The sequence below is a fragment of the Natrix helvetica genome (genome assembly GCF_964273705.1).
Source record: "Natrix helvetica genome assembly, chromosome: 8".
NCBI classification, from domain to species: domain Eukaryota; kingdom Metazoa; phylum Chordata; class Lepidosauria; order Squamata; family Natricidae; genus Natrix; species Natrix helvetica.
The window spans coordinates 4,877,006-4,900,792 of record NC_138559.1 but is presented as its reverse complement, the minus strand read 5'-3'; the positions used below and the strand labels follow the sequence as shown (position 1 = coordinate 4,900,792).

Here is a 23,787-nt window from a genome sequence, read left to right as displayed (position 1 = left end):
TTTTCCCTCTGTTGTTACAGTCCTCTTTATATTCCTCTTTATATCTTCTTTATGTTCCAAACTTAAAGAAAAACAATTCTTAAATGGAGAAAGAAAACAATCCAATCAAGCATTGTAAAAAAATGGAATTTTTTAATCCATAGGTATAAGAAAGAGTAAAAAGTAAAAGAAGAAAAACTAATCAATTCAGTTTAAAAAATAGGGAACATTTGCAAAAATTCCATCCATAAAAAGAAAAATTAAAAAAGGATAACACACTAAGTTTAATGTAGCTTAATTTCGCCGCTTACTCTCTTCTGTCTTTAATTTTAATTTAGCTCTAATTTTTTTGGGGTAGTCTCTTTTCTAATAATAAAATTTCCTCACCAATTCAACACACTTTCTCTTTCCGCTTTCTTTCCATTCCGGAGCTGTCCCAACTTCAGCAGCTTCAATGGCTGCATTTCTGTCGTCGGAAATAAGAGGTTCTTCTGGGTCAATCGGGGACTTTGCAGTTTCCCTGAGATCAGCGGGACGTACTCTTGTCAATCACCATCTCAGCGGGATGGTTTAGGTCCAAAAGGACCGTCCAGCGGAAGAAATATCAACTGCGATCTTGGAGCTCCAAGATTGCACATCGTGTCGTTGTGACGTCAGCCCCTCTTCTCTTCCTGCTGAGATTTTTATCCTTGTTTCCATGTTTTGGCTCTGAGAAACATATTTGTGGATGTTGTGTTTAAATAAGTGGGCCCTCCTCTTCCTACCTTCCTACTTATAGGTTTTTGTCCAACAAAAACATCAGCTCTTGAGGAAGGGTAAGGAAAACACACAGTTCTTCTCATCCTGTTCCTATCTTTGCATGATGTACCTAAATTTTTGTCTCCAGAATTATGGTGCTTTAGGCCTTATAAACAAGGGCTGAAGGGCCAGGATGCTCCCTCTTGCCTTCAAGGAATTTCAGGAAACAGATGTTAAATTAATGAAATGGTTGGTCTCTGCCCGTTTTCTTACTTTTTGCTTTCCTTTCTTCAATCTCTGGCAGGATGGTTTTACCCCCTTGGCAGTGGCTCTGCAGCAGGGCCATGAAAACGTGGTGGCCCACCTGATTAACTACGGGACGAAGGGGAAGGTGCGCCTCCCGGCATTACACATAGCCGCCCGCAACGATGACACACGAACAGCTGCCGTCCTTTTGCAAAACGACCCCAACGCCGATGTCCTTTCTAAGGTCAGCAGTTTTGCGTATGGTTTTTTTTTTTTTGGCTTTTCCTTTTTAAAAAAAAAAAGAATTTTATTGATTTTTAAACATTTATGGGAAAGGGTAAGTGGATATACAAAAATTTTGGCAGCTCCATCATGCTAGAGGTAGAAATCTCTCCAAATCTCACAACTTTTACAGAAAAGAAAAAACAAAAGATAAAAGGAAAGCAGAAACAGCATCTTGTTATACATTGTATCAACCATGTGTTCAGTCATCTCTTTTGCCACTTTCTAATATATCAACAATTACAATGATACTTCAAATACATTTATTTTTGTGACCTGAGTCTTTTCAATATTGCTCCCTCCCCCCTGTCCTCAGGCGGAGCCGCAGCCCCTCCCTCCTTCATATCTTGTGTATTATCACCTTTTTCACTACCTCTTATATTTTCGTCTTCTAGGAGGGAACTCTGTTTTTTCATGAAGGGCTCTGCCTCCATAACTGTGTTAATTCTAATTCTGTTTCCCTTCCAGAAAATCAACATTCCTTCTGGCAATAACCATCTAAACCAAACTCTTTATTATATAATTTCTTTGATAAGGAGGAATACTTCCTCCTCTTATCTCTTATTTTTTTCAGAATTTGCTTAAGAATGGTAATTTCTTTGTCTTTATATTTTAGTTGTCCCCCCCCCCCCCTAGCACCTCATGGTCTTCCTAAGAAATTTAACATGTACTTCCCTTGGAACATTATGTGTTCTGGCATATGCTGAGTTGATCCTGTAAACCAGATCCATATCCCACCACAACTGTTCTTTATCTCTCTTAATATATTCTGCTAAGATTGTACTCATAATATCCTTAAGATCTTCATCTTCTGTCTCTGGCAGGTTCTGGAATCTGAGAAAAAAGGACATTCTTTCAAGTTTTATCTTTACCATAAAAGTTTCCAATTCTCTATTCTCATTCTGGACTGCCTTAACCTCCTCCCCCAGCCCGAACACACCCTCCTCCAGCACACCGATTCTTTGTTTATTTTCTGTTGTTTGCTGCTGTACACCTCTGAGCTCTTCTGTCAGGCCTGTAGTTATGTTCCTTTTAGGATCTTTGGCCTGCCACACTTTCTAATATTTTCCTATGCTGTTTCATTAGTGTAGTAGTTGGGAGGGGGGAATAGAAAGGAGTAGGATTGTGGAATGTTTTGTTGTGATTCTTTCTAGAAGCTCAACGTCATCTTTTGTCTCCGCACCTTGACACCTGACCGGACGCAGAGGGGTGTAGATGCCAGCGTGGAAGAAAAGGATTGGACCATGTGATGGATTATGGGTGTGGGGATAAAATCATGAACTTTCAAATGTGTGGAATTCCAGGGAGAAAATCAGAGTTGGAATTTCATAGCATAATGCCAACATGCCTGTATTATTAAATTGGAACTTTAAGGATGATTCTGTTCTGGACTCTGATTTACTTTTGCATGGCATTTGGAACGCTGACATTATTCCAACTCTCTCTCAATTCCACAGATGTGCTAACATGCCTGTATGATTAAATTGGAACTTTAAGGATGATTGATTTCATGCATGGTATTTAGAACGCTGACATCTTCTTTAAAATCTGCCACCTCTTTTTTCAACTCATTTTTCCCCTTCATAATAGCCTGGAACATTTGGATAACAGATAAATCTTTTGAACTCTCTCCAGTCCCTTTTTGTTGTAAAAATGATGGAATTTTTGTCTGTTGAGTCTGTTGAGTCGTTGGGCTGGATGTAGAGGAGGTATGTGCCGAGGCTGCCTTGCCTGAAGGTGGTTTTCTGGGCCCCATTTATCTGAGTTCAGAGATGATTGTAAATCTTTTGCAAAAGAAATGGCGTCTGTGGAGCGTGCAGCTGGGTGAGTCCAAGAAGACAGGCAAGTCCAAAAGTGAAAGTTAATCCTCAATCACAGTTCCAAGCCCCCAAAAAGAAAAGAAAATCAAATAATCCAAATCCAGAAAGACCACATAACAGGAGGAGCTCCAGGAGTCCTTCAGGGGGGAGTAGTAATATAAAGGCAGGAATTTCTTCAAAGGTAGTTTCAAAAGGCAAATTTCATTTATAAGTGCGAAGAAGAAGACAGAAGCTGGCCATCTTGGCTCCCCCTTTCACAGGTTCCCTGTGAGCAGAACATCAAGTTTCCATAAAGTTTTTAAAACAGCTCAGCAATCACCTCTTGCAGTTGTGATATAAATCTTTCTCACATAGTTAGTGTCAGCGTTCCAAATACCATGCAAAAGTAAATCAGAGTCCAGAACAGAATCATCCTTAAAGTTCCAATTTAATAATACAAGCATGTTGGCATTATGCTATGAAATTCCAACTCTGATCTGCTTCCTGGAATTCCACCCAGTTGAAAGTTCATGATCTATCCCCACACCCATAATCCATCATATGTTCCAATCATCATCTTTCACGCTGGCATCTACACCCCTCTGCTTCCGGTCAGGTTTTTTTCCAAGCCTTGAAAAACTCCAGGTTTTTTTCCAAGCCTTGATTCCAAGTTGGGGGGAAGGAGGGGGAACATACACTCACGTTTAGTTGTCCAAGCTGGTCCGGGAAGCCCATCAGAGATGATTGCGTGGGGATGGCTTGGATCTCCATTCCTTTCATCTTCTAACTGGGTGTAGAAAAAGTCTTTTCCAGCCCCCTCCGTCCTCTTGCCAGATGCAATAAATCTTGAAGCAGATTCCTTTTCCTTTGAAGATAGCAAGAAACGTTGGCTCTCAGCTTCTTATCACCAAAAGCTTACTCATAATTGTTTGCTGATATTTTACGCTGTCCCGGTCAGTGTTGGGAATTCAGCACCTCCTCACCAGCCCCCCCCCCCTGTGCTAGTGATTTATTTTAAAGAGAAAGTTGGAATAATGTCAGCGTTCCAAATGCCATGCAAAAGTAAATCAGAGTCCAGAACAGAATCATCCTTAAAGTTCCAATTTAATCATACAGGCATGTTGGCATTATGCTATGAAATTCCAACTCTGATCTTCTTCCTGGAATTCCACCCAGTTGAAAGTTCATGATCTATCTCTACACCCTATAATCCATCACATGTTCCAATTATCATCTTCCACGCTGGCATCTACACCCCTCTGCTTCCGGTCAGGTGTCGAGATGCGGAGACAAAAGATGACCTTGAACTTCTAGAAAGAATCACAACAATACATTCCACAATCCTACTCCTTTCTATTCCCCCCTCCCAACTACTACACTAATCAAACAGCATAGGAAAATAATAGAAAGTATGGCAGGCCAAAGATCCTAAAACTAACATAACTACAGGCCTGACAGTGCAAGTGACTAATTCAACTTTTGCTCTCTCTCTCCATTCCGAGATTGAGAGATAGTCCAAATGCCGCTTTACCCGAGGGGTCTGAAAGACACCCCCCCCCCAATCTTCCAACTTCGAATAGATTGAATCCACAACTTACAAAAGGCTGCTGCTCATCAGTTAAAGAGGATTAGAGAGATTGGAGCGAACTTCTCACCTCCAGCACTTCAGCCGCTACTTCTGATTAATTGCTTCCTTCTGGAATCCATTCAGTGAAGGTGCAGGCAGCCGACTGCTGCACTATGCACCCCCCTCGCTCTCTGGCTCCTGAGGCGAGGCTGGAAACCCCCCATGGCTGATGCTGATTCCAGGTTCCAGCAAGCCGCCCTACGGCAGGTGGTCCCTTCGAGACCGCCTGTGCTCCTAAAAGAAGCCCACCGGAGAAGCGAACAGCAGATGCCCAGTGTCCTTTGCCTTCGGAAACCATAAGCGATCCCCCCCTTTTGTGTATGTTGATATACCTATAGACGCATCCAAAAAGAGGATTCATAGTGTGAAATATAGTGTATAGGTAATCCTCAATGTAATAACCATTCATTTAGCAACTGTTCAAAGTTACAATGGCATCAAAACATGGACTTATGACTGGTCCTCGCACTTATAACTGTTCTGACCTAGCCTTGGAAGAACCAAGAAACAGATTCCTTGTCCTGAAAAACCCGTTTATTTAGTTACTGTGAATTCATGGCATTCACACAAAGAAAAGTCCAGGCAATAATCCTTCCAAGGGTTAATTGCAATAACAGACCTTATCAGTCCTTGGATAATTGCCAGGCCGAGAGCTTTGAGTCGCAAAGCTGGAAATTAATTCCTGACAAGAAGTCTCTGAGGCACAAACCAAAATAAGCAAATCTTCTGACAGAAATATGAACTGTTGTCTTCTACAACCACCGCTCCCCTTTTGCTTCTATTTATTATAAACTGCAGTGATTTGCTACATAACCACCACAAAAAGGTCATAAAAATGGAGGGTGGCTCATTTAACAACTACCTAGTTTGGCGAAGGAAATTGTGGCCATACGTTGAGGATTGCCTGTGGTCAATTATCTTTATGGGATGCCTCAGAAGTGCACATCAATCCCGTGTGTAAAATAGCCATTAGTAAAGGAAACCATTTAGCACTTAATGCTCCAAAATAGAGAGAGTTGGTTCAGCATGGAGTGAATGGGATGACCTTGTGTTGAGCAAGACGACAATCCACCCTGTATTTCTTACTGGCTGAGATCCTAGGGCCATGAAGGCGAAACTATGGCACGCGTGCCACAGGTGTCACGTGGAGCCATATTTGCTGACACGCCAGCCATCAGCTCCGGCGTGCGTGCCCGCCAACTGATTTTCAGCCTTCTAGAGGGTCGGGGATGCTGTTTTCGCCTCCTCCGGGCTTCAGAAAAGCCTCCGGAGGCTGGGGAGGCCGAAAAATAGGCCCAACGGGCCAACCGGAAGTTTGTTCGCCACCTTCCGGTTGGTGCCATTTTTCGCCCTCCCCAGGCTTCAGGAAAGCCTCCGGAGACTGGGGAAAGCAAACAACGGCCCCGACGGGCCAACCGGAAGTTCAGAAATGATCCGTTTCCGGCTTCTGGAGGGCCTCTGTGGAGGGTGGGGGAGGCTGTTTTCACCCACCCCAGGCTTTAGGAAAGCCTCCAGAGCCTGGGGAGGGGTCATGCATGCATGCGCAGTGGGCAGGGAAGATTGAATTGGTGTGGGCTGTACTTGCAAGGAGCACACACGGACAATTTTGGCACACCATAAAAAAAAGGTTCACCATCACTGTCCTAGGGTATTTGACTGTTTCCCCTTCCTTCTTCTCCTACAGACTGGCTTCACCCCTCTTCATATCGCAGCACATTACGAGAATCTCAACGTGGCCCAGCTTCTACTCAACCGTGGAGCAAGTGTCAATTTCACCCCCCAGGTAGGTGCAGAGCCCAGGCCAATGCTGCAGAGTTTCCTAACTGTGGCGATTTCCAGGTATATAGGGACTTCAATTCCCAGAATTCCACAACCAGCAGACAATTGGGAGTTGAAGTCCACTCACTTTCAAATTGCCAAGGGTGTGGAGAGGTCAAGCTAACTACTTTATTGATAAAGGAGAACATTTGTAGCAGGGGTGGGGTCCAAACATTTTAGCAACTGGTTCTCTAAACTGTTGCTGGGTGGGTGTGCCCATGTGGGGCAGAGCCTACTCAAACTCCTTCACCATGGTAGTGGGGGAAGTTTTTGCCCTCCCCAGGTTCCGGAGGGTTTCCTTGAGCCTCCAGGAGGTGAAAACAGCCACCAATCCCTTAACCATCTTGAAAGATGATGAGAAGAGGACTACCTCCTCTTCTCCAGTTTTGACTCCAGCAGAGCCTGCTCCTAGACCAGGAGTCTCCAAACATGGCCACTTTAAGACTTGGGGACTTCAACCCCCAGAATTGCCCAGCCAGAATTAAGGGAGTTGAAGTTCACAAGTGTCAGTGTCAACAAGTGTCAGGGTCCAAATAGCATTCAAAAGTAAATCAGAGTCCGAGGCAAAGTTCCAATTTATTAAGAGAGCCATGTTGGCACATCTTGGAAAAACCGAATCTGAAAACTTCTCGGTTTCCCCCATCCAGTTGAAAGTTCAAGATCTTGCCCCCACACCCACAAGTCCATCTGTTCCAGCCAGGTGCAGAGGTGCAGAGACAAAGGATGACCTTGACTTTCTAGAAAGAATTTTGTTATGGCTACATATCATCTAACTCAGTATAATCCCCCCCCTCCCAGTTTCCCACAATAGAAAATGCATAGTAGAATAATAGAAAGTGTGGCAGGTCAAAGATCCAAAAGAAAAGATGGCTGCAGGCCTGACACTCACCTCATTTCTCTCCCCTCCCTCTGCCCCCACAGAATGGCATCACCCCACTGCACATCGCCTCTCGACGTGGCAACATCATAATGGTGCGGTTGCTGCTTGACCGGGGAGCTCACATTGAAGTTTGCACCAAGGTAAGTGCAACGTTTGCCAAGGAGCACAACAGCCTGTCCCATCAGAGGGAAGTTGGCAAGGGAGATCCAGAGGGGTAACTGAGAATAGAATAGAATAACTTTATTGTCACTTTGAATGTACACTAATTGGCATATATTAAAAATGAAATTTCATTGCATACAGCTCTCAAAGGGTCTCCACCACTGTTCCCTCTAAGGTGCGTGGCTGGTGGCAACAAAACACCGTGCAGCAGTTTCCAACTGCCGCGCAGTGTTTTGTACTGTCACAGGCACTGGAGGCTGGGGAGGTCCTTTTCAGACGGCTAGAACTGGCCACCCGCAAAGGACCTCCCCAGACTTGTTTTGGTGAGCGCGGGATAAACCCTCAAAGCCCCTGCCGCTACCGGAATATCTGCTGCCACCTCCTCCTCCTCTAACAGCACCACATTTGCTGCCCGACGCTGCAGCAGATTTCCTGACAGTGAGAAGTGAAGCCGCCAAAGCTCCTGCCGGCGCCCCCGCCCATGGCAGTGGCGCCTCCCCCTCTGTTCGGAGCACCTGAGCTGAGCCCCGCGTTACCGCTGCCCCCTCCTCCTCTGCTGTGCTTTTGAGGAGCCATGAGGCCGCGGGAGCCAGTAGGAAGGCGGCGGGGGGGGGGGGGCGCAGCAGAGGAAAAAGGCCTCAAGGCTTCTCAAAAGCATGGCGGAGGAGGAGAAGGCAGCAGGGGTAATGCGGTGCCCAGCTCAGGTGCTCCGAGTGGAGGGGGACGCGCCGCCGCCGCTGCCACGGGCGGGGGCGCCAGCGGGAGCTTTGGCGGCTTCACTCCAAATGTGGTGGTGCTTTTGGAGGAGGAGGAGGAGGAGGAGAAGGAGGCAGCTGTTATTCTAGTGGCGGCAGGAGCTCGTCAGCATCTTCAGCAGCAGCCCTGCCCCCTGTGAAAAAAACCGAAGATGGAGCAGATCCACGCAGATGACGTCGCCGCAACATGACTGGAGGAGGAATTCTGGGAGTTGAAGTCCACAAGTCTTCAAGCTGTCAGGTGTGAAGACCCCTTGGGGTTTTTTTTCCTAAAGGGTTAGGGATGCAAGGGTCTTGTAACTTGACAGCTTTAAGACTTGCGTGCTTCAAATGCCAGAGTTTCTGACCCAACATTTTGGTTGCTAAGCAGGAGCGTTGTTAAGTGATACTATATAACACTTTTAATTAAGCGGGTACCTTGAATAAACATAACTTTTAGTTTCAAATAATACTGATTTTGTTGTTGTCTTAGGTGACACCTGTGAAAAAAATTCAGGTGCTGCTCAGGCATAAAAATGTGCTGCTCAAACACTATACTTTTCTGCTCACACTGAAAAAAAATTAGAGGGAACATTGATCTCCACCTCCAATATATACCACATACTGTATTTTTCAGAGTATAAGATGCTTCGAAGTATAAAATGCACCTAACTTTTGGGGGAAAAAACAAGGGGGAGGGAAATCTGCCTCTGCCTCCCAGCAATTTGCCTCCTTGCAGCAAACAGCAAACAGTACAGATGACATACACTGTGTTATTACATTTCAGACTATACTTGTGCAGATGCTGTTAAAATTGATGTGGAAGTATACATTATTCTCTGCTATTTAAAAGAAGATACAGTGGCACTGGGCCTCCTCAGATCAAGCATATATTTTAAAAGCTTCTTTATTTTGTTGTTGTCTAGAACAATAATAAAGCAGTCTTTTAAAAAATAAGTAATAATTTGAACATTCTGTAGGCATTTATAGTTATTGACTTACCTCCTTGCAGCAAACAGCCTGATTAGCACAAGAAAAAAAAATTCCTCTGCCTCACAGCAATTTTCCTCCATGCAATAAACAGCAAGTTTCACATTCAATTTCAGCATGAGCCTCCCGATCATCAGCTGTTTCAGGCTGCAGGGATTGCCATAGCCTATTGCCGCCTTCGCAAGCCCCATTTTCTCTGCTGGCTGAAAGGAGGTAAATTTCCCAGAGGCAGAGGCCAAAAGGTGGGGGCCAGTGGGTGGGTGGGGCTACATTCGATGAATAAAGAGCACCCAAATTTTCACCCTCTTTTAGGGGGGAAAAGTGCATCTTATACTCCAAAAATAAGGTAACCATGACAGAATAAATGAAGGAATAAATAAATATGCATATGCCCACATATATTCTATGACATGGAGAAACAACAGCTCTATTTCAGATGTATACGTTTTTATGGCGAGAAAAACAAACCTTGAGAGTTTACCAGACAGATGCCTAGGACAGCGGTCAGCAACCTGTGGCTCCGGAGCCGCATGTGGCTCTTTCATCCCTCTGCTGCAGCTCCCTGTCGCTGGTAGAGGAATAAAGGATTCTGCGCTAGGAGGAGACTCTATGGTGGGGGAACTGGACTTCTGGTCAGCAGAGGAAAAAGGACGCCACATAAGGAGGAGACTTTATGGTGGGGGAAGTGGGAGCTTCCAATTAGGACCTTTGTGGCTCTTTGAGTGTTTAAGGTTGCCTGGCCTAGGAAACAAAGCTATTCCTTTCTAGAAATACTTGCAAGAAACAGTACAACAAACGAACAGAATGAAACAAAACAAAAGCAGACATTCAACCTTAACAACAACAAAAAAGAAGAAGAAAAATGCTAAATGTTAAATCTAATCAGCCATCATGGGAAAATGGCTTTTTTCTAGAATGTTTTCTCTCCTTTTCAGACACTCTGGGGTTTTCCCTGGGTCTTCCTTCCGAGAAAAACGGACCCAGCTAAATTGTTTTGGGGATCACTCAAGATTGACTTGATGTGGTGGCTCAGGGGCTAAGACACTGAGCTTGTTTATCAAAAAGGTCGGCAGGTTGGCGGTTCAAATCCCCAGCACCATGTAATGGAGTGAGCTCCCGTGACTTGTCCCAGCTTCTGCCAACCTAGCAGTTCAAAAGCATGTAAAAATGCAAGTAGAAGAATAGGAACTATCTTTGGTAGGAAGCAAACAGTGTTCCGTGTGCCTTTGGAGTTTAGTCATGCCGGCCACATGACCACGGAGATGTCTTCAGTCAGAGCTGGCTCTTTGGCTTTGAAACAGAAATGAGCACCACCTCCTAGAGTCAGGAACGACTAGCACATATGTGCGAGGGGAACCTTTACCTTACAAGTTTGCCTAGGTGCTTCCAAAGCACTCAGTTGGTTGCTAACAACAGCATTGCAGGGTATAAAACCTATAAAATATGTATTTATTCATGCCACGCTTTTTAAAGTGCTACTGTTTCTACAGGATGAACTGACCCCATTACACTGTGCTGCTCGCAATGGGCATCTGCGAATTGCTGAAATCTTGCTGGACCACGGAGCACCCATCCAAGCAAAGACCAAGGTGAGAAGCCTGGAGAAATACTGTATACATGTACATGGAGGGAGAAACGAATCTTACGAAATTACCAAACGCATGGCCTAGGGAACAAAGCGGTTGCAGAATCTGGAAGTCCTGACATGATGTGTGGGGTCTCCGACAATACTTTGAGCTCTAAGCACACAGTGCTTATAAGCAGCATCCTAAATCACAGGAAGTGAGCTTTCTATAATCTTCTCGACTGTCCTCACCACTCTCTGTAGGGACTTTCTATCAGAGGCGCTGCGGCCACCAAACCAAATAGGGATGCAGTTTCTTAAAACACTCTCAATTGTGTCTCTTTAAAAAGTGGCCCATTAGGGATGTGGTGGCCCAGTGGCTAAGATGCTGAGCTTGTCGATCAGAAAGGTCGGCTGTTTGGTGGTTCGAATCGCTAGCTCTGTGTAACAGTGAGCTCCCATTACTTGTCCCAGCTTCTGCCAACCTAGCAGTTTGAAAGCATGTAAAGCATGTAAATAAGCCAGATAATTCCATCTCTGGCCATTGGGGGCATTCAACTCGCCCCCGTGGAGCGGGCGCGCAATTTGGGCGTCCTGCTGGATGCCAGGCTGTCCATGGATGAACATGTGACAGCCGTGGCCAGGAGGGCGTTCCACCAGGTTCGCCTGGTGCGCCAATTGCGCCCCCTATTGGACCGGGACGCCCTACGCACAGTCACCCATGCGCTGGTGACATCTCGCCTGGACTACTGTAACGCTCTCTACATGGGGCTTCCCTTGAAATGCACTCGGAGGCTGCAGTTGGTCCAGAATGCGGCCGCGTGGGTGATTATGGGGAGTACTAAGTACTCCCATGTGACACCTCTCCTGCGCGAGCTGCACTGGCTTCCTGTGGTCTATCGAGTGCGTTTCAAGGTCTTGATTACGATCTTTAAAGCGCTCCATGGCTCAGGACCTAGTTACCTGCGGGATCGTATTCTGCCCCATACATCCCTACGACCCATCCGCTCGCACAGAGAGGGACTTCTCCAGGTGCCGTCCACCAGACAGTGCCATGGGGCGGCGCCTAGGAGCAGAGCCTTCTCTGTGGCGGGCCCAGCCCTGTGGAATGACCTCCCCCCGGATATTAGGACCACTACTGACCTCCGCTCCTTCCGTGTTAAGCTCAAGACCCACCTTTTCCAAATAGCTGGCCTGGCTCAACCATAACTTCGTAACGCTCCTGATGGGTTTTTTAATTTAGTAATTTTATTTAAGGGGATTTTAAATTGTGTTTTTAATTGTGTTTTTTAATTGTGTTTTTAATTGTCCTTCACTTATAAGTCAACTCTCCTCCATGCACATATGTATATGTCTCTGTTCTTTTTGTATATATGTTTGTCTTATGTGCATTTTTATCCGTTTTGATTGTACGCCGCCCCGAGTCCTTCGGGAGAGGGTTGCGGCTAATCAAATAAAATTATTGATTATTGATTATTGATTAAAGCATGTAAAAAATGCAAGTAGAAAAAATGGGAGCCACCTTTGGTGTGAAGGTAGCAGCATTCCGTGCGCCTTTGGCATTTAATCATGCCGGCCACATGATCATGGAGACATCTTCAGACAGCGCTGGCTCTTTGGCTTTGAAACAGAGATGAGCAGTGCCCCCTAGAGTTGAGAATGACCAGCACATACAGTATATGTGAGGGGAACCTTTACCTTTACCTTAAAAAATGGCCAGGACAGGAGGATAAAGATGCACTCTCCTCATCCGATGCAGGATATGCAGACGCTGGTTTGCACGCTTGCCTATTCCCTAAGTACTCCTTGCAAGGTCATGCTCTGCTCATCCTTCTTTCCTTGTTCTAGAATGGCCTCTCCCCTATCCACATGGCCTCCCAAGGTGACCACTTGGACTGCGTGCGGCTTCTGCTGCAGTATAACGCCGACATCGATGACATCACATTGGATCACTTGACTCCACTGCATGTGGCTGCCCACTGCGGTCACCACCGAGTGGCCAAAATCCTGCTTGATAAAGGAGCCAAGCCTAACGCACGGGCCCTGGTGAGTAGAGGCCAGCAAAATGAGGTGAAGCCGGGCTGATACCTGCATTGTGTGAGAATCAAGAAATATAGCCTATGGATCTTATTAGATTCAATAAGTCCTATGGATAATAGAAGGCCGCAAAAGAAAGAGATATGAACCAAAGTTTTCAGCTAGGATGATTTCAAAATTAGCCAGAAATATTTGTAATCCTGCTGTACTGTTGCTAACTGTGAAATGTGTTTGTTTTTTTGCTAAATATGCATCCCAGTGGTGGGTTTTGGATCTTGTTCCAACCGGTATGGTTGGAACGGGCGCAGTGTCATCCACATAGACGCGCGCAATGCACACACGCACAGCACACACATGTGTCTTAGTGCATCCGTGACCCTTCGCAACACTCCAGCTACTCAACGGAGCGTTGCGCAGGCACTGTATGTGCCGTCTACAGAAGCGCCGAAGACTTAAAAGACCTCTGACAGCAGGTGGGCCCTCCAGAGCACTGTACCAGAATGCTATCCAGTGCTCCGGGCAGGCTCTGGTACAGCGTACCGCCTGCAACCGATCACTGATGTGTTTAAAACAGGAAGAATGAATCGGTTGGAAATGAGGAATGGAAAATAATGTACTTAGGTGTTCATGGAAAGTGGCAGTTAGTGAAGTTGTGAAGCATGTATGGGTTAAGAGCAGGGATGTCCAAACTTGGGAACTTTAAGACTTGTGGACTTCAACTCCCAGAGTTCCCCAGCCAACTGGGAGTTGAAGTCCACAAGTCTTAAATGTTCTCAAGTTTGGACACCCTGGTTAGAGGAACAGTATAAAAATAGGATTCAATATCAGCTCAAGGCCCTTTGATTTATAGCAGTCCATGTAGGAGTTGCTATTTCTCACTGACCCATTGCAATGGCTTATTAATTCTATTCCTGTTTTTATATCTTTTATACCTATTCATTTCTAATGTTCCAAATTATTAGAAACAGTAAACCTCTGATCTTAAAGTAAGAATTATTGCTTGGGTTGTTGCCTTCATTTCCTATTGGAATTTTCCTATGACAACTGCATCACTGAGTGGTCTCCTTTCCCTGCAGAACGGCTTCACTCCGCTACACATAGCCTGCAAGAAGAACCACATCAGGGTGATGGAGCTTCTTCTGAAGACGGGGGCCTCTATCGACGCAGTGACGGAGGTAACAGAGCATCATGGGTTCAGGAATCTACTGATTCTTATAGCGCAGGCCTCAAGTAAATGACGGTTTGTAACCGCAGTGTAGAGAAACAGATGGAGACAAATGCAGATTTTCAATTCATTTATTTTCTCCCATTTTTTCTCTTGACAGTCGGGCCTCACTCCTCTTCATGTGGCCTCCTTCATGGGAAACCTTTCTATTGTCAAGATCTTACTCCAACGGGGAGCATCCCCCAACGTTTCCAATGTGGTGAGCAAAGATTAACTAACTTAACGGATCGTTTCTTTCCAACAATATATATTGTTCTAGCTGTACATAGGGGATGTGGTGGCTCAGTGGCTAAGACGCTGAGCTTGGCAATCAGAAAGGTTGGCAGTTTGGCAGTTCAAATCCCTAGTGCTGCGTAATGGAATGAGCTCTCGTTACTTGTCCCAGCTTCTGCCAACCTAGCAGTTCAAAAGCATGTAAAAATGCATGTAGAAAAATAGGAACCACCTTTGGTGGGAAGGTAATTGCTTTCTGTGCGCCTTCAGTGTTGAGTAATGCCGGCCACATGACCACGGAGATGTCTTCAGACAGCGCTGGCTCTTCAACTTTGAAACGGAGATGAGCACTGCCCCCTAGAGTCGGGAATGACTAGCACATATGTGCAAGGGGAACCTTTACCTTTTCCTAGCTGTACGTTCCAGGTATGGGTTTCATCCCATCCAGTTTCGGGAACGGGCAACAATGTCATACTTAATCAATTAAATTAATGAATTAAACTAATCAGTTAGCTTAATTGATTTTAAAGTTTAATTTTAAACTCATTAGGTAATTCATTAACTAATTTATTAAGCAATTAATCAGTTAAACAGCTTGTCTTGGGAAACCATGTGTGCTCTATCACTAGAGGTTTTTAAGAAGAGGTTGGACACCCATTTGTCCAGAATAGTATACAGCCGTGATGGCAAACCTATGTCACACATGCCGGAAGGGGCATGCAGAGCCATCTCTCCAGGCACACACGCTGTCGCCCATTGCTCTTCCAGGTTCCAGTGTGCCGGCCAGCTGGTTTTCATATGCACGGAAGCACTGGAAAGTGGAAGAGCATCCACCCACTGCGCATGCCTGCCAGGTGGCTGCTCTTCCAGTTTCCGACATGCGTATGCACACCAGCCACCTCATCTTCTGGGTTCTGGCATGCATGTGTGCGCACCAGACAGCTGCTCTTCTGGTTTCCGGCCTGTGCCCATGCACATGGTCTCATTTCAGCACTCGGTGCCAAAAAGGTTCGCCATCACTGGTGTACGGTCTCTTGCTTGAGCAGGGGGTTGAACTAGAAGACCCTTCCAACTCAGTTATTCTGTAGTCAAAAAACATCTTGAGAAGGTTGAAAACCAGAAGAAAAATTGGGAAGGTCTAAGCAACGTTTGTTTTTGTGCAGAAATGCGCTAAATGTCTTTTTTTGGTGTGCTCTATGTCTGAATATATCTAAGATGTGGGGGTTTTTTTTTTGAAACAGCGAAATATTATTATTTTTTGACTTCCTGGTCTGACCCGGTGTAGCTTTTGGAGATGAAAGTGTTCTTCAGAAAAAAAAACACCAATTTCCTCACTTGAATCTTTCTGTCTTTGAATTCTGAGGGAGGATAATGGGATTTTTCTCCGCTCCAAATGTTCTCTGATTTTCTTCTTCTATTTGCACAGAAAGTAGAGACGCCTCTCCACATGGCCGCTCGGGCCGGGCACAGCGAGGTAGCAAAGTATCTTCTTCAGAACAAAGCCAAGGTCAATGCCACAGCTAAGGTGGGTACCTGTCACAGTGAACGGATAGCTTTTTCCTTCTTAGTAACTGCATGTAGGCAGATATGACCTCGTAGACGAACCCCACCCTGTCAAGGACCTTGGAGTACTCATCTCAAATGATCTAAGTGCCAGAGCTCGCTGTAACAGCATTGCCAAAAAGGCATTAAGAGTTGTTAACCTAATCTTGTGGAGCTTCTTCTCTAGTAATATTGTACTACTAACCAGAGCATACAAAACATTTGCTGGACCAATTCTCGAATACAGCTCATCTGCCTGAATCCACACAGTATATTGGACATTAATACAATTGAGCGAGTCCAGAGATGAGATATTTCACGAGAAGAGTCCTCCGCTCCTCTGCTCGCAACAGAATACTTTATGCCACCAGGCTTGAAATTTTGGGCTTGGACAACTTAGAACTACGCTGCCTTCAGTTTGACCTAAGTGTAGTACACAAAATTATCTGCTACAATGTCCTACCTGTCAATTACACATCAGCTGCCACCGCAACAACACAGGAGCACACAATAGTGGCGGGGCTTGCTGTGGTGGCGGGGCTTGCTGCCAGCAGTGGCAGGGCTTGCTGCCAGCACGAATGGCTGCTTGGACGGAGAGCTCCGTTAACAGCAGCCAGATCTAACGTCCGGAGGGGTTTGCTGAAAAGATTTTGATAAACCAAGCCTTCCTGGAGGGAAGACTGAAGAGAGAAGGTTGGTTTGGCACGACCATAGGACGTCAATTCATGGTCTGTGCTTGAAATCTCCTTTATAACCCCGGGCGTGGAAGAGGGCGACAATTAATGGCCGTCCCAGAGGGCTGACAACAGTTCAAAGCAAGCGAGGATTTATTACAGAGAAGCTGCCGGAGTTGCAAGTGATTTAACAGATTCCTGATCTTGGTGAAAGGTATTTTTATTCCAAAATAGCTCAACAACAACAACAACAACAACAACAACAACAACAACAATAATAATAATAATAATAATAATAATAATAATAATATTTATTTCTTAGCCGCACCCTCTCCCGAAGGACTCGGGGCGGCGTACAATAAAACATATAAAATACATATCTAGACAAGACATACATATAACAAAGAGACTAAGGGCTCCAAGAGGAAGTGGGGGGGGCTGCTTACCCACCTCCATTACAGCGGCGAGAGTAATATGCTGAGTGAAGGCTAGAGGCTATCTTCTTTTACTCTCTGAACTGTCTGATAAGCTGAACCTAAATCTAATTTGTTAACATAACAAAGGCCGGCTGTAAATAACTCTGACTACACAGATATCTTCAGGGGGATTTGAGTTAATTATCCAAGGCTTGAAGGCTTGAAGGAAGAAGGAGGAAGAAGAAAAGGGATTATAACTTTCTAGATATGCCTGTGGTTAGCCTGCAGTTGGTTAGCTTCTGGAAGAGTGGAAGAGCGACATCTACTGGCGAAATTTGGAATTTCCCCCCCTCTTAATACCTTAAGAGAAAACAGGAATTTTGGTGACTATATTCTCTGGATAACAAGAGAGCTGACTACTAGAGATTATTGAGGCTAATCTTTGGACACTACTAATAGAAACAACTGGAGAGAGAGAAAGAAGATCTATCGGAGCAGGGGAACCCAGAACATTCTCATATAATTATCTAACACAGGAGGGTCGCATCTAAGGTTGAACTTAAAAAATAGGAATTAATGTTATAATACTACCATCAAAGGAATATACTGTTATTGTTATTTTGTTATTGCTGTAATATTATTAATCCCAACTCTTTTCGATATTATTGGCATTAGTACTGATTAATTTAGGAGATTGTTTGATCACAATATAAGTAATAACTATAAGCAATTTACTCTTAGATTTTATTAAGTTAATAAAATAGATTAACAGATTAATAGAAATTTAGGAGTATTATAAGTGTGACATACACACACACATATATACAGTGATAAATTGATATGTCTCTCTCACTCTCTCCCTATCCTATGACAGCTGTTCTCACATAACATACGAACTTATTGATATATAGAGTTTACTACCCCCTATCACTATTTAAAATTGATAATTGAGTAGAGGAAGAGGGAAGAGGAGAGGGAAAGGGAGGAGAGGGAGAGGAAGGAAGGCAGGTAGGCAGGAAGGAAGGAAGAAAGAAAGAAAGAAGGAAGGAAGGAAGATAGAAAGAAAGAAAGAAAGAAAGAAAACGGACTGGAGAAAGTTTTGAGGGAGAGAAGAAAGTGGGAGTTCTGGAGAAAAATTAAAGTAGGGATCCAATTCTTCCAAAAAATGACAAGTAGTACAAATTTAACGAAAATTGGCACGGGGAGGAAGCCAGCATCCCAGCCATCCCTAGCGGCTGCCAGTCCTTCGAACCAAAGATCTTTGGAGGATATGCTCCAGAGAGAAAGATCCAATTCAACTAAGGAATTGCAGATGATATTACAGACCATGCAGGAGGTAATGGCTAAAAATCATGAAGAACTTAAAAAGGATATTAGAGAAATAAGGAATGATACTGTAGAATTAAAGGAGAGAATGCAGAAGATGGACAATAAATTTGAGAAGTTCCAGGAACAGATCAATAAACACGAACAAAGAATAAATGTAATAGAAGGAAGGTTGGAAAAGGAGGAGGAAAAAATGGAGCAGCTGATCCAGGCAAACAAGGAACTTGAGTTAACGGTCCTCGTGTTAGAATCAGAGAAAGCAGCCCAATTCCTACGGTTCCAGAACATAAAGGAAGAAAAAGGCGAGGATTTACCAGACACGATGGCAGACCTTATGGCAAAGGCTTTGGGAATAGAAAAGGATGAGATGGCAAGTGAGATCGACGAGACGTATAGAATACAGACAAACTACGCAAAAAAGAATACTCTACCAAGAGAAGTCCATGTAAAGTTTGTAAAAAAATCAATACGTGACGAAGTGCTGAATAGAACAAGAGACGACCCGATAATTTACAATCAATGACAACTAACAGTTCTAAACAGGTACTGAGAAGAATTAGAGAATTAAGAAGGCCCTATCAATTTTTAACGTCTGTCCTGAACAAATTTGAAATTAACTTCAGATGGCTGATGCTGGAGGGCGTACTGGTAACTTGGAGAGATAGAAGATTCAGAATAGACACGATGGAACAAGCGAAAGATTTTTACAATACTCTTGTTGGGCAGGAGGATGAGAAAGACAAAGGAGAACAGTCGGGAGCAAGGAGGCAAAGACTCAGGGCACAGATAAGAAGAGAAAAGGAACCAGTGGAGACACGAAAGGAGAAAGAAGTTGTTCTAGACGAAAAAGGGGAGGAACCAAAGGAAGTGATAGAAACAAGGGCAACAAGAAGCACACGACCTAAATACACATAGAAGTATGTCGGGAGAAATCAAGATTCTATCATTGAATATTAATGGTCTAAACTTACCCCAGAAGAGGAAAACAATATTTAATAAATTAAAACATTTGAACTACGATATAATTGCAATGCAAGAGGTCCATATGACTAAAAGACAAATCCAGATCTTAGAATGTCCTAGATTGGGTAAACTTTGCATGGCACTAGCTGACCAAAAGAAAAGAGGAATAGCATTATATGTCAAAGACACGATCCAGACTAAACTAATTTATCATGATGAGGAAGGGAGAATATTAATCGTAGAAATAATGTTAAACCAAAAAAAGGTGTCACTGGTTGTAATATATGCACCTAATGAAGGCCAGGAAAATTTCTATCATATACTACATAGCATTATTCGAGAGATGGGAAATGAAAATGTTTGTTTACTGGGTGACTTCAATGCTATAGTTGGCCCGAAACGGGACTATAAAAGTGGAAAGAAGAGAAAAGGAGCTAGGAGAATTTTGCCAAGGTCATTCTTCCAAATGGCTGAAGAACTTAATCTGTATCATGTATGGCGAGAAAGATGTCCAGAGGGAAAGCAATATACCTTCTACTCGAATAGACATGAATCCTGGTCAAGGATAGATATGGTCTGGCTGCCGATGGAGTTAATTTCAGAAGTGAAGGAGATAGATATAGAACCCAATCTATGGGCTGACCACAATCCCATGAGGATTATTTGGAAAAAACAAAAGGGCAGTTATCGTTGGTTACTCAATAGATCAATTCTAAAAGATCAGGAATATATTAAAAGAGTTAACCAGGAATTAAGATTTTTCTTCAAAGAAAACGGGCCAGGAGATACATCCATAAAAAACTTATGGGATACAACTAAGGCATTTATAAGAGGGGTCACAATATCAGCCACAGCCAGGAAGAAAAAAACTGAGAATCTAAAAACAAGAGAGCTGAAAGAAAGGTATAGAAATTTAGAGAGTGAACTGCAAAAGAAACCGCAGAACAGAAGTATAAAAGGAAATATGGAATTGATTAAACATGAATTGGCTATATTTGAAAAAGCAAAATTGGCACAATCTATAAAAAAAGCAAAACAAAACTTCTTTCAGAATGCAAATAAACCGGGGCGGTGGCTATCCTATAGGTTGAGGAAGCAGAAGCAAGAGAATTGGATCAATAAACTACAAGATGAAAAAGGCGAGATCTGCTACCAACTAGAGGAAAAGAAAAGGATTCCAAGAGTTCTATGAACAATTATATAGAGAAAACTGAGACCATACAAAGGAAGGAATATTACAGTACTTGGAAAAGTCAGATCTGCCAAAGGTACCAGAGGAGATTAAGGACATGCTCAATGAGGACATTAAAACATCAGAGATAATCGAGGCCATACAAAGACAAAAGAATAATAAAGCTGCAGGGCCGGATGGGTTGCCAGCGGAAATATATAAAGAATTCCAGGATATACTTGTCCCAACGTTGTTGGAAGTCTATAACGCTGTGTTGAAAGAGGCGAAGACACCGTTATCATGGACGGAGGCTAATATTGTATTATTACCTAAGGCGGACACAGACCAGGTGTTTATACAAAACTACAGACCAATCTCACTGCTAAATGCAGATTACAAAATCTTTCCTTCAATAATAGCAGAACGGTTGAAAAAATGTCTTACATCATTCATCCATACAGATCAAAACGGATTCCTCCCCAGAAGACAAATTAAAAACAATATGAGAATTATGTTGAACATTCTTGAATATTATGAAGTGCACAATGAAAAACAGGTTGCACTAATCTTTCTCAATGCCCAAAAGGCATTTGATAATGTCAACTGGGAATTTTTGCACCAACAATTAGAATATATGTATTGTGGGGATAAATTTATAAACACGATCAGAGCAATTTATACAAACCAAAAAGCCAAAGTAATAATCAATGGTGAATTAACACAAAGTATTGTAATCCAGAAAGGTACAAGACAAGGTTGCCCCCTATCCCCCCTGCTGTTTATGCTAACCCTAGAAGTACTAGCCAGGAATGTACGTAAAGAGGTACAGATAAAGGGGCTAGAAATCAAAAAGGAGCAATTTAAGTTACAGGCCTTTGCGAATGATCTAGTGTTCGTGCTAGAAGATCCTATAAAGTCTAGTACGAAACTCACTGAGGAATTGACAGAGTATGGGAAAATAGCGGGTCTAAAGATAAATATGACAAAGACCAAAATGCTGACTAAAAATATGACATCAAAAGCAAAAGAGGAGTTAACGAAGAAATTGGGTATCCAAATTGTCAAAAAAGTTAAATATCTTGGTATACATTTATCTGCGAGGTGTGTGACCATCAAAGAAGATAATTATACTAATTTGATTAATAAAACTAAGAAAGATCTAGAAAGATGGAAAAACCTACAACTGTCCCTGATGGGCAGGATCGCAGTTATAAAAATGAATATATTACCTAAATTTCTTTTCCTATTTCAGAATATTCCCATTAAATTAGAAAAAGGTGTCTTCAAGGATTTGAATTAATTGGTTTCGAAATTTATTTGGCAGGGAAGAAAACCAAGAATAAAACTTAAGGCTATGCAAAACACTAAGGAAAAGGGAGAATTTGGCGTACCAGATTGGGAACTCTATTATACTGCGGCCATATTAACATGGCTAAGGGAATGGATAATGCTGAGAAATAAAAGATTACTCAAATTGGAAGGCCATGACCTCCAAGCAGGCTGGTATGCCTTCCTCTGGTATGAAAAAGGATCTGCACACAAATATTTTAGTAGACATTACATCAGACAATCTCTGTTACTAATATGAAACAAAATTAAACATGACTACTATACCAAAATACCTATTTGGCTATCTACAATGGAAGCATACATACACCCAAAGTTAATCAACATGGAAAATATAGTCACATATAAAGAGTTATTGAACAGGCAGGGGGAGATCAAAACCAGATGAGAATTGACATCACAAGGAGTACAAGTAGAATGGTGGTCTTATTTACAGATACAATCAAGGTATGCACAGGATAGGAAGAACGAAGGTATTGCCAAAGACTACACAATATTAGATAAACTTTTGATACAGACAGAAAACAGACTGATCAAAGTGCTGTATAGATTCTTGTTAGAATATAAACTAGAGGAAGAACATGTCAAAGAAACCATGGTCGCCTGGGCGAAAAATTTCAGTTACAATGTGGAATTGGCTAAGTGGGAAAAACTTTGGATACTTAATCAGAAACTAACATTGGCTACAGCGTATAAAGAAAATCTTTATAAGATGTTCTACAGATGGCATCTCCCCCCAGCACAGCTTTCCAAAATGTTCAAAAATCTGGCCCCAAATTGTTGGAAGTGTAAAAAAACACCAGACACTTTCTATCATATGTGGTGGACGTGCAATGAGGCAAAAAATATTGGAAAATGATTCAATCATGGTTAGAACAAATGGTGGTAGAACAAATTATGTTTAAAGCAGAAACTTTTCTCCTAGGCATAATACCGGAGGGGTTTAAGAAAGATACACTTTATCTAATTATACATATACTAACTGCAGCGCGCATAACCTATGCACAGTATTGGAAAAAAGAAAATACACCATCAGAGCTAGATATAATCAGAAAAGTGTTGGCCTGGGCGGAAGCAGATAGGCTCACTCTTGAACTTAAAAATAAAGGGGAATCGGAATATTTTGAAGTATGGAACAGATTTTATGATTGGTATAAGACAAGATGACAAGACTGGAACAAATGTATATATTGTGACTGGACAGAAGGATAGACAATGTATTAAGTAGATTAATTGTTAATGGTTGAAATTAGCTGTACATAATGTGAATGTATGGTCACTCCAACTCCGCAGTATTGCGTTGTTTTAAATGTAAAAATAATAAAAATGTATTTAAAAAAACCAAACAAACATAGGAGCACACAATAGATACAAACTTACAGTAAACTGCTCCAAACTCGACTGCAGAAAATACAACTTCTGCAACAGAGTGGTGAACACCTGGAATGCTCTACCTGACTCTGTGGTTTCTTCCCCAAACCCCTAAAACTTTAACCTTAGACTGTCTACTGTTGACCTCACCCCATTCCTAAGAGGTCTGTAAGGGGCGTGCATTAGCGCACCAGCGTGCCTACAGTCCCTGTCTTAATGTTTCTTTTTATTCGTATCCATTTCATGTATCCAAAATGATGTGTATACATAATATATGTTGTCTAATAAATGCTTGATGAAATAAATAAATAAAATAAATAAAAACAGGGAGAGCTGGGAGGTGGGGTTTATTTATTTATTTATTTATTTCTTGGATTTCTAGACCGCCCCCTCTCCCAAGAAGGGACTCGGGGCGGTGTACAGTCAATGCAGATAAAAATACAATCATAAAACACTTAAATACATTTGGATGGAGGAGATAGGCTGTACAAGAAATAAATATATTCTAAAACCCTAAAAAACATCCCCAATTAAAAACCCAAACCCCATTAAAATAAATCCCCGGGAGATAAAACTAAGAGAGTGCCAGGCCAGCTGATTGAAATAGGTGAGTCTTTAACTTTTGACGGAAGGAACGGAGGTCGGTGGTAGTTCGAATGTCGGGGGGGAGGTCATTCCAGAGG

The 23,787-nt window shown here is 43.0% G+C and overlaps 1 protein-coding gene across 8 annotated transcripts in view; it reads left to right on the top strand.

Annotated features, from left to right (window-relative positions):
- The window catches only part of ANK1 (ankyrin 1), a 262,003-nt gene that overhangs the window by 172,842 nt on the left and 65,374 nt on the right, over positions 1-23,787 (top strand). For all 8 annotated transcript variants that reach the window (XM_081960864.1, XM_081960865.1, XM_081960863.1 and 5 more), the window contains exons 6-13: positions 1,022-1,207; positions 6,356-6,454; positions 7,411-7,509; positions 10,746-10,844; positions 12,668-12,865; positions 13,933-14,031; positions 14,182-14,280; positions 15,721-15,819. In XM_081960864.1, the coding sequence (XP_081816990.1) occupies positions 1,022-1,207; positions 6,356-6,454; positions 7,411-7,509; positions 10,746-10,844; positions 12,668-12,865; positions 13,933-14,031; positions 14,182-14,280; positions 15,721-15,819 (978 nt within the window). The remainder of the gene's footprint in view (positions 1-1,021; positions 1,208-6,355; positions 6,455-7,410; positions 7,510-10,745; positions 10,845-12,667; positions 12,866-13,932; positions 14,032-14,181; positions 14,281-15,720; positions 15,820-23,787) is intronic.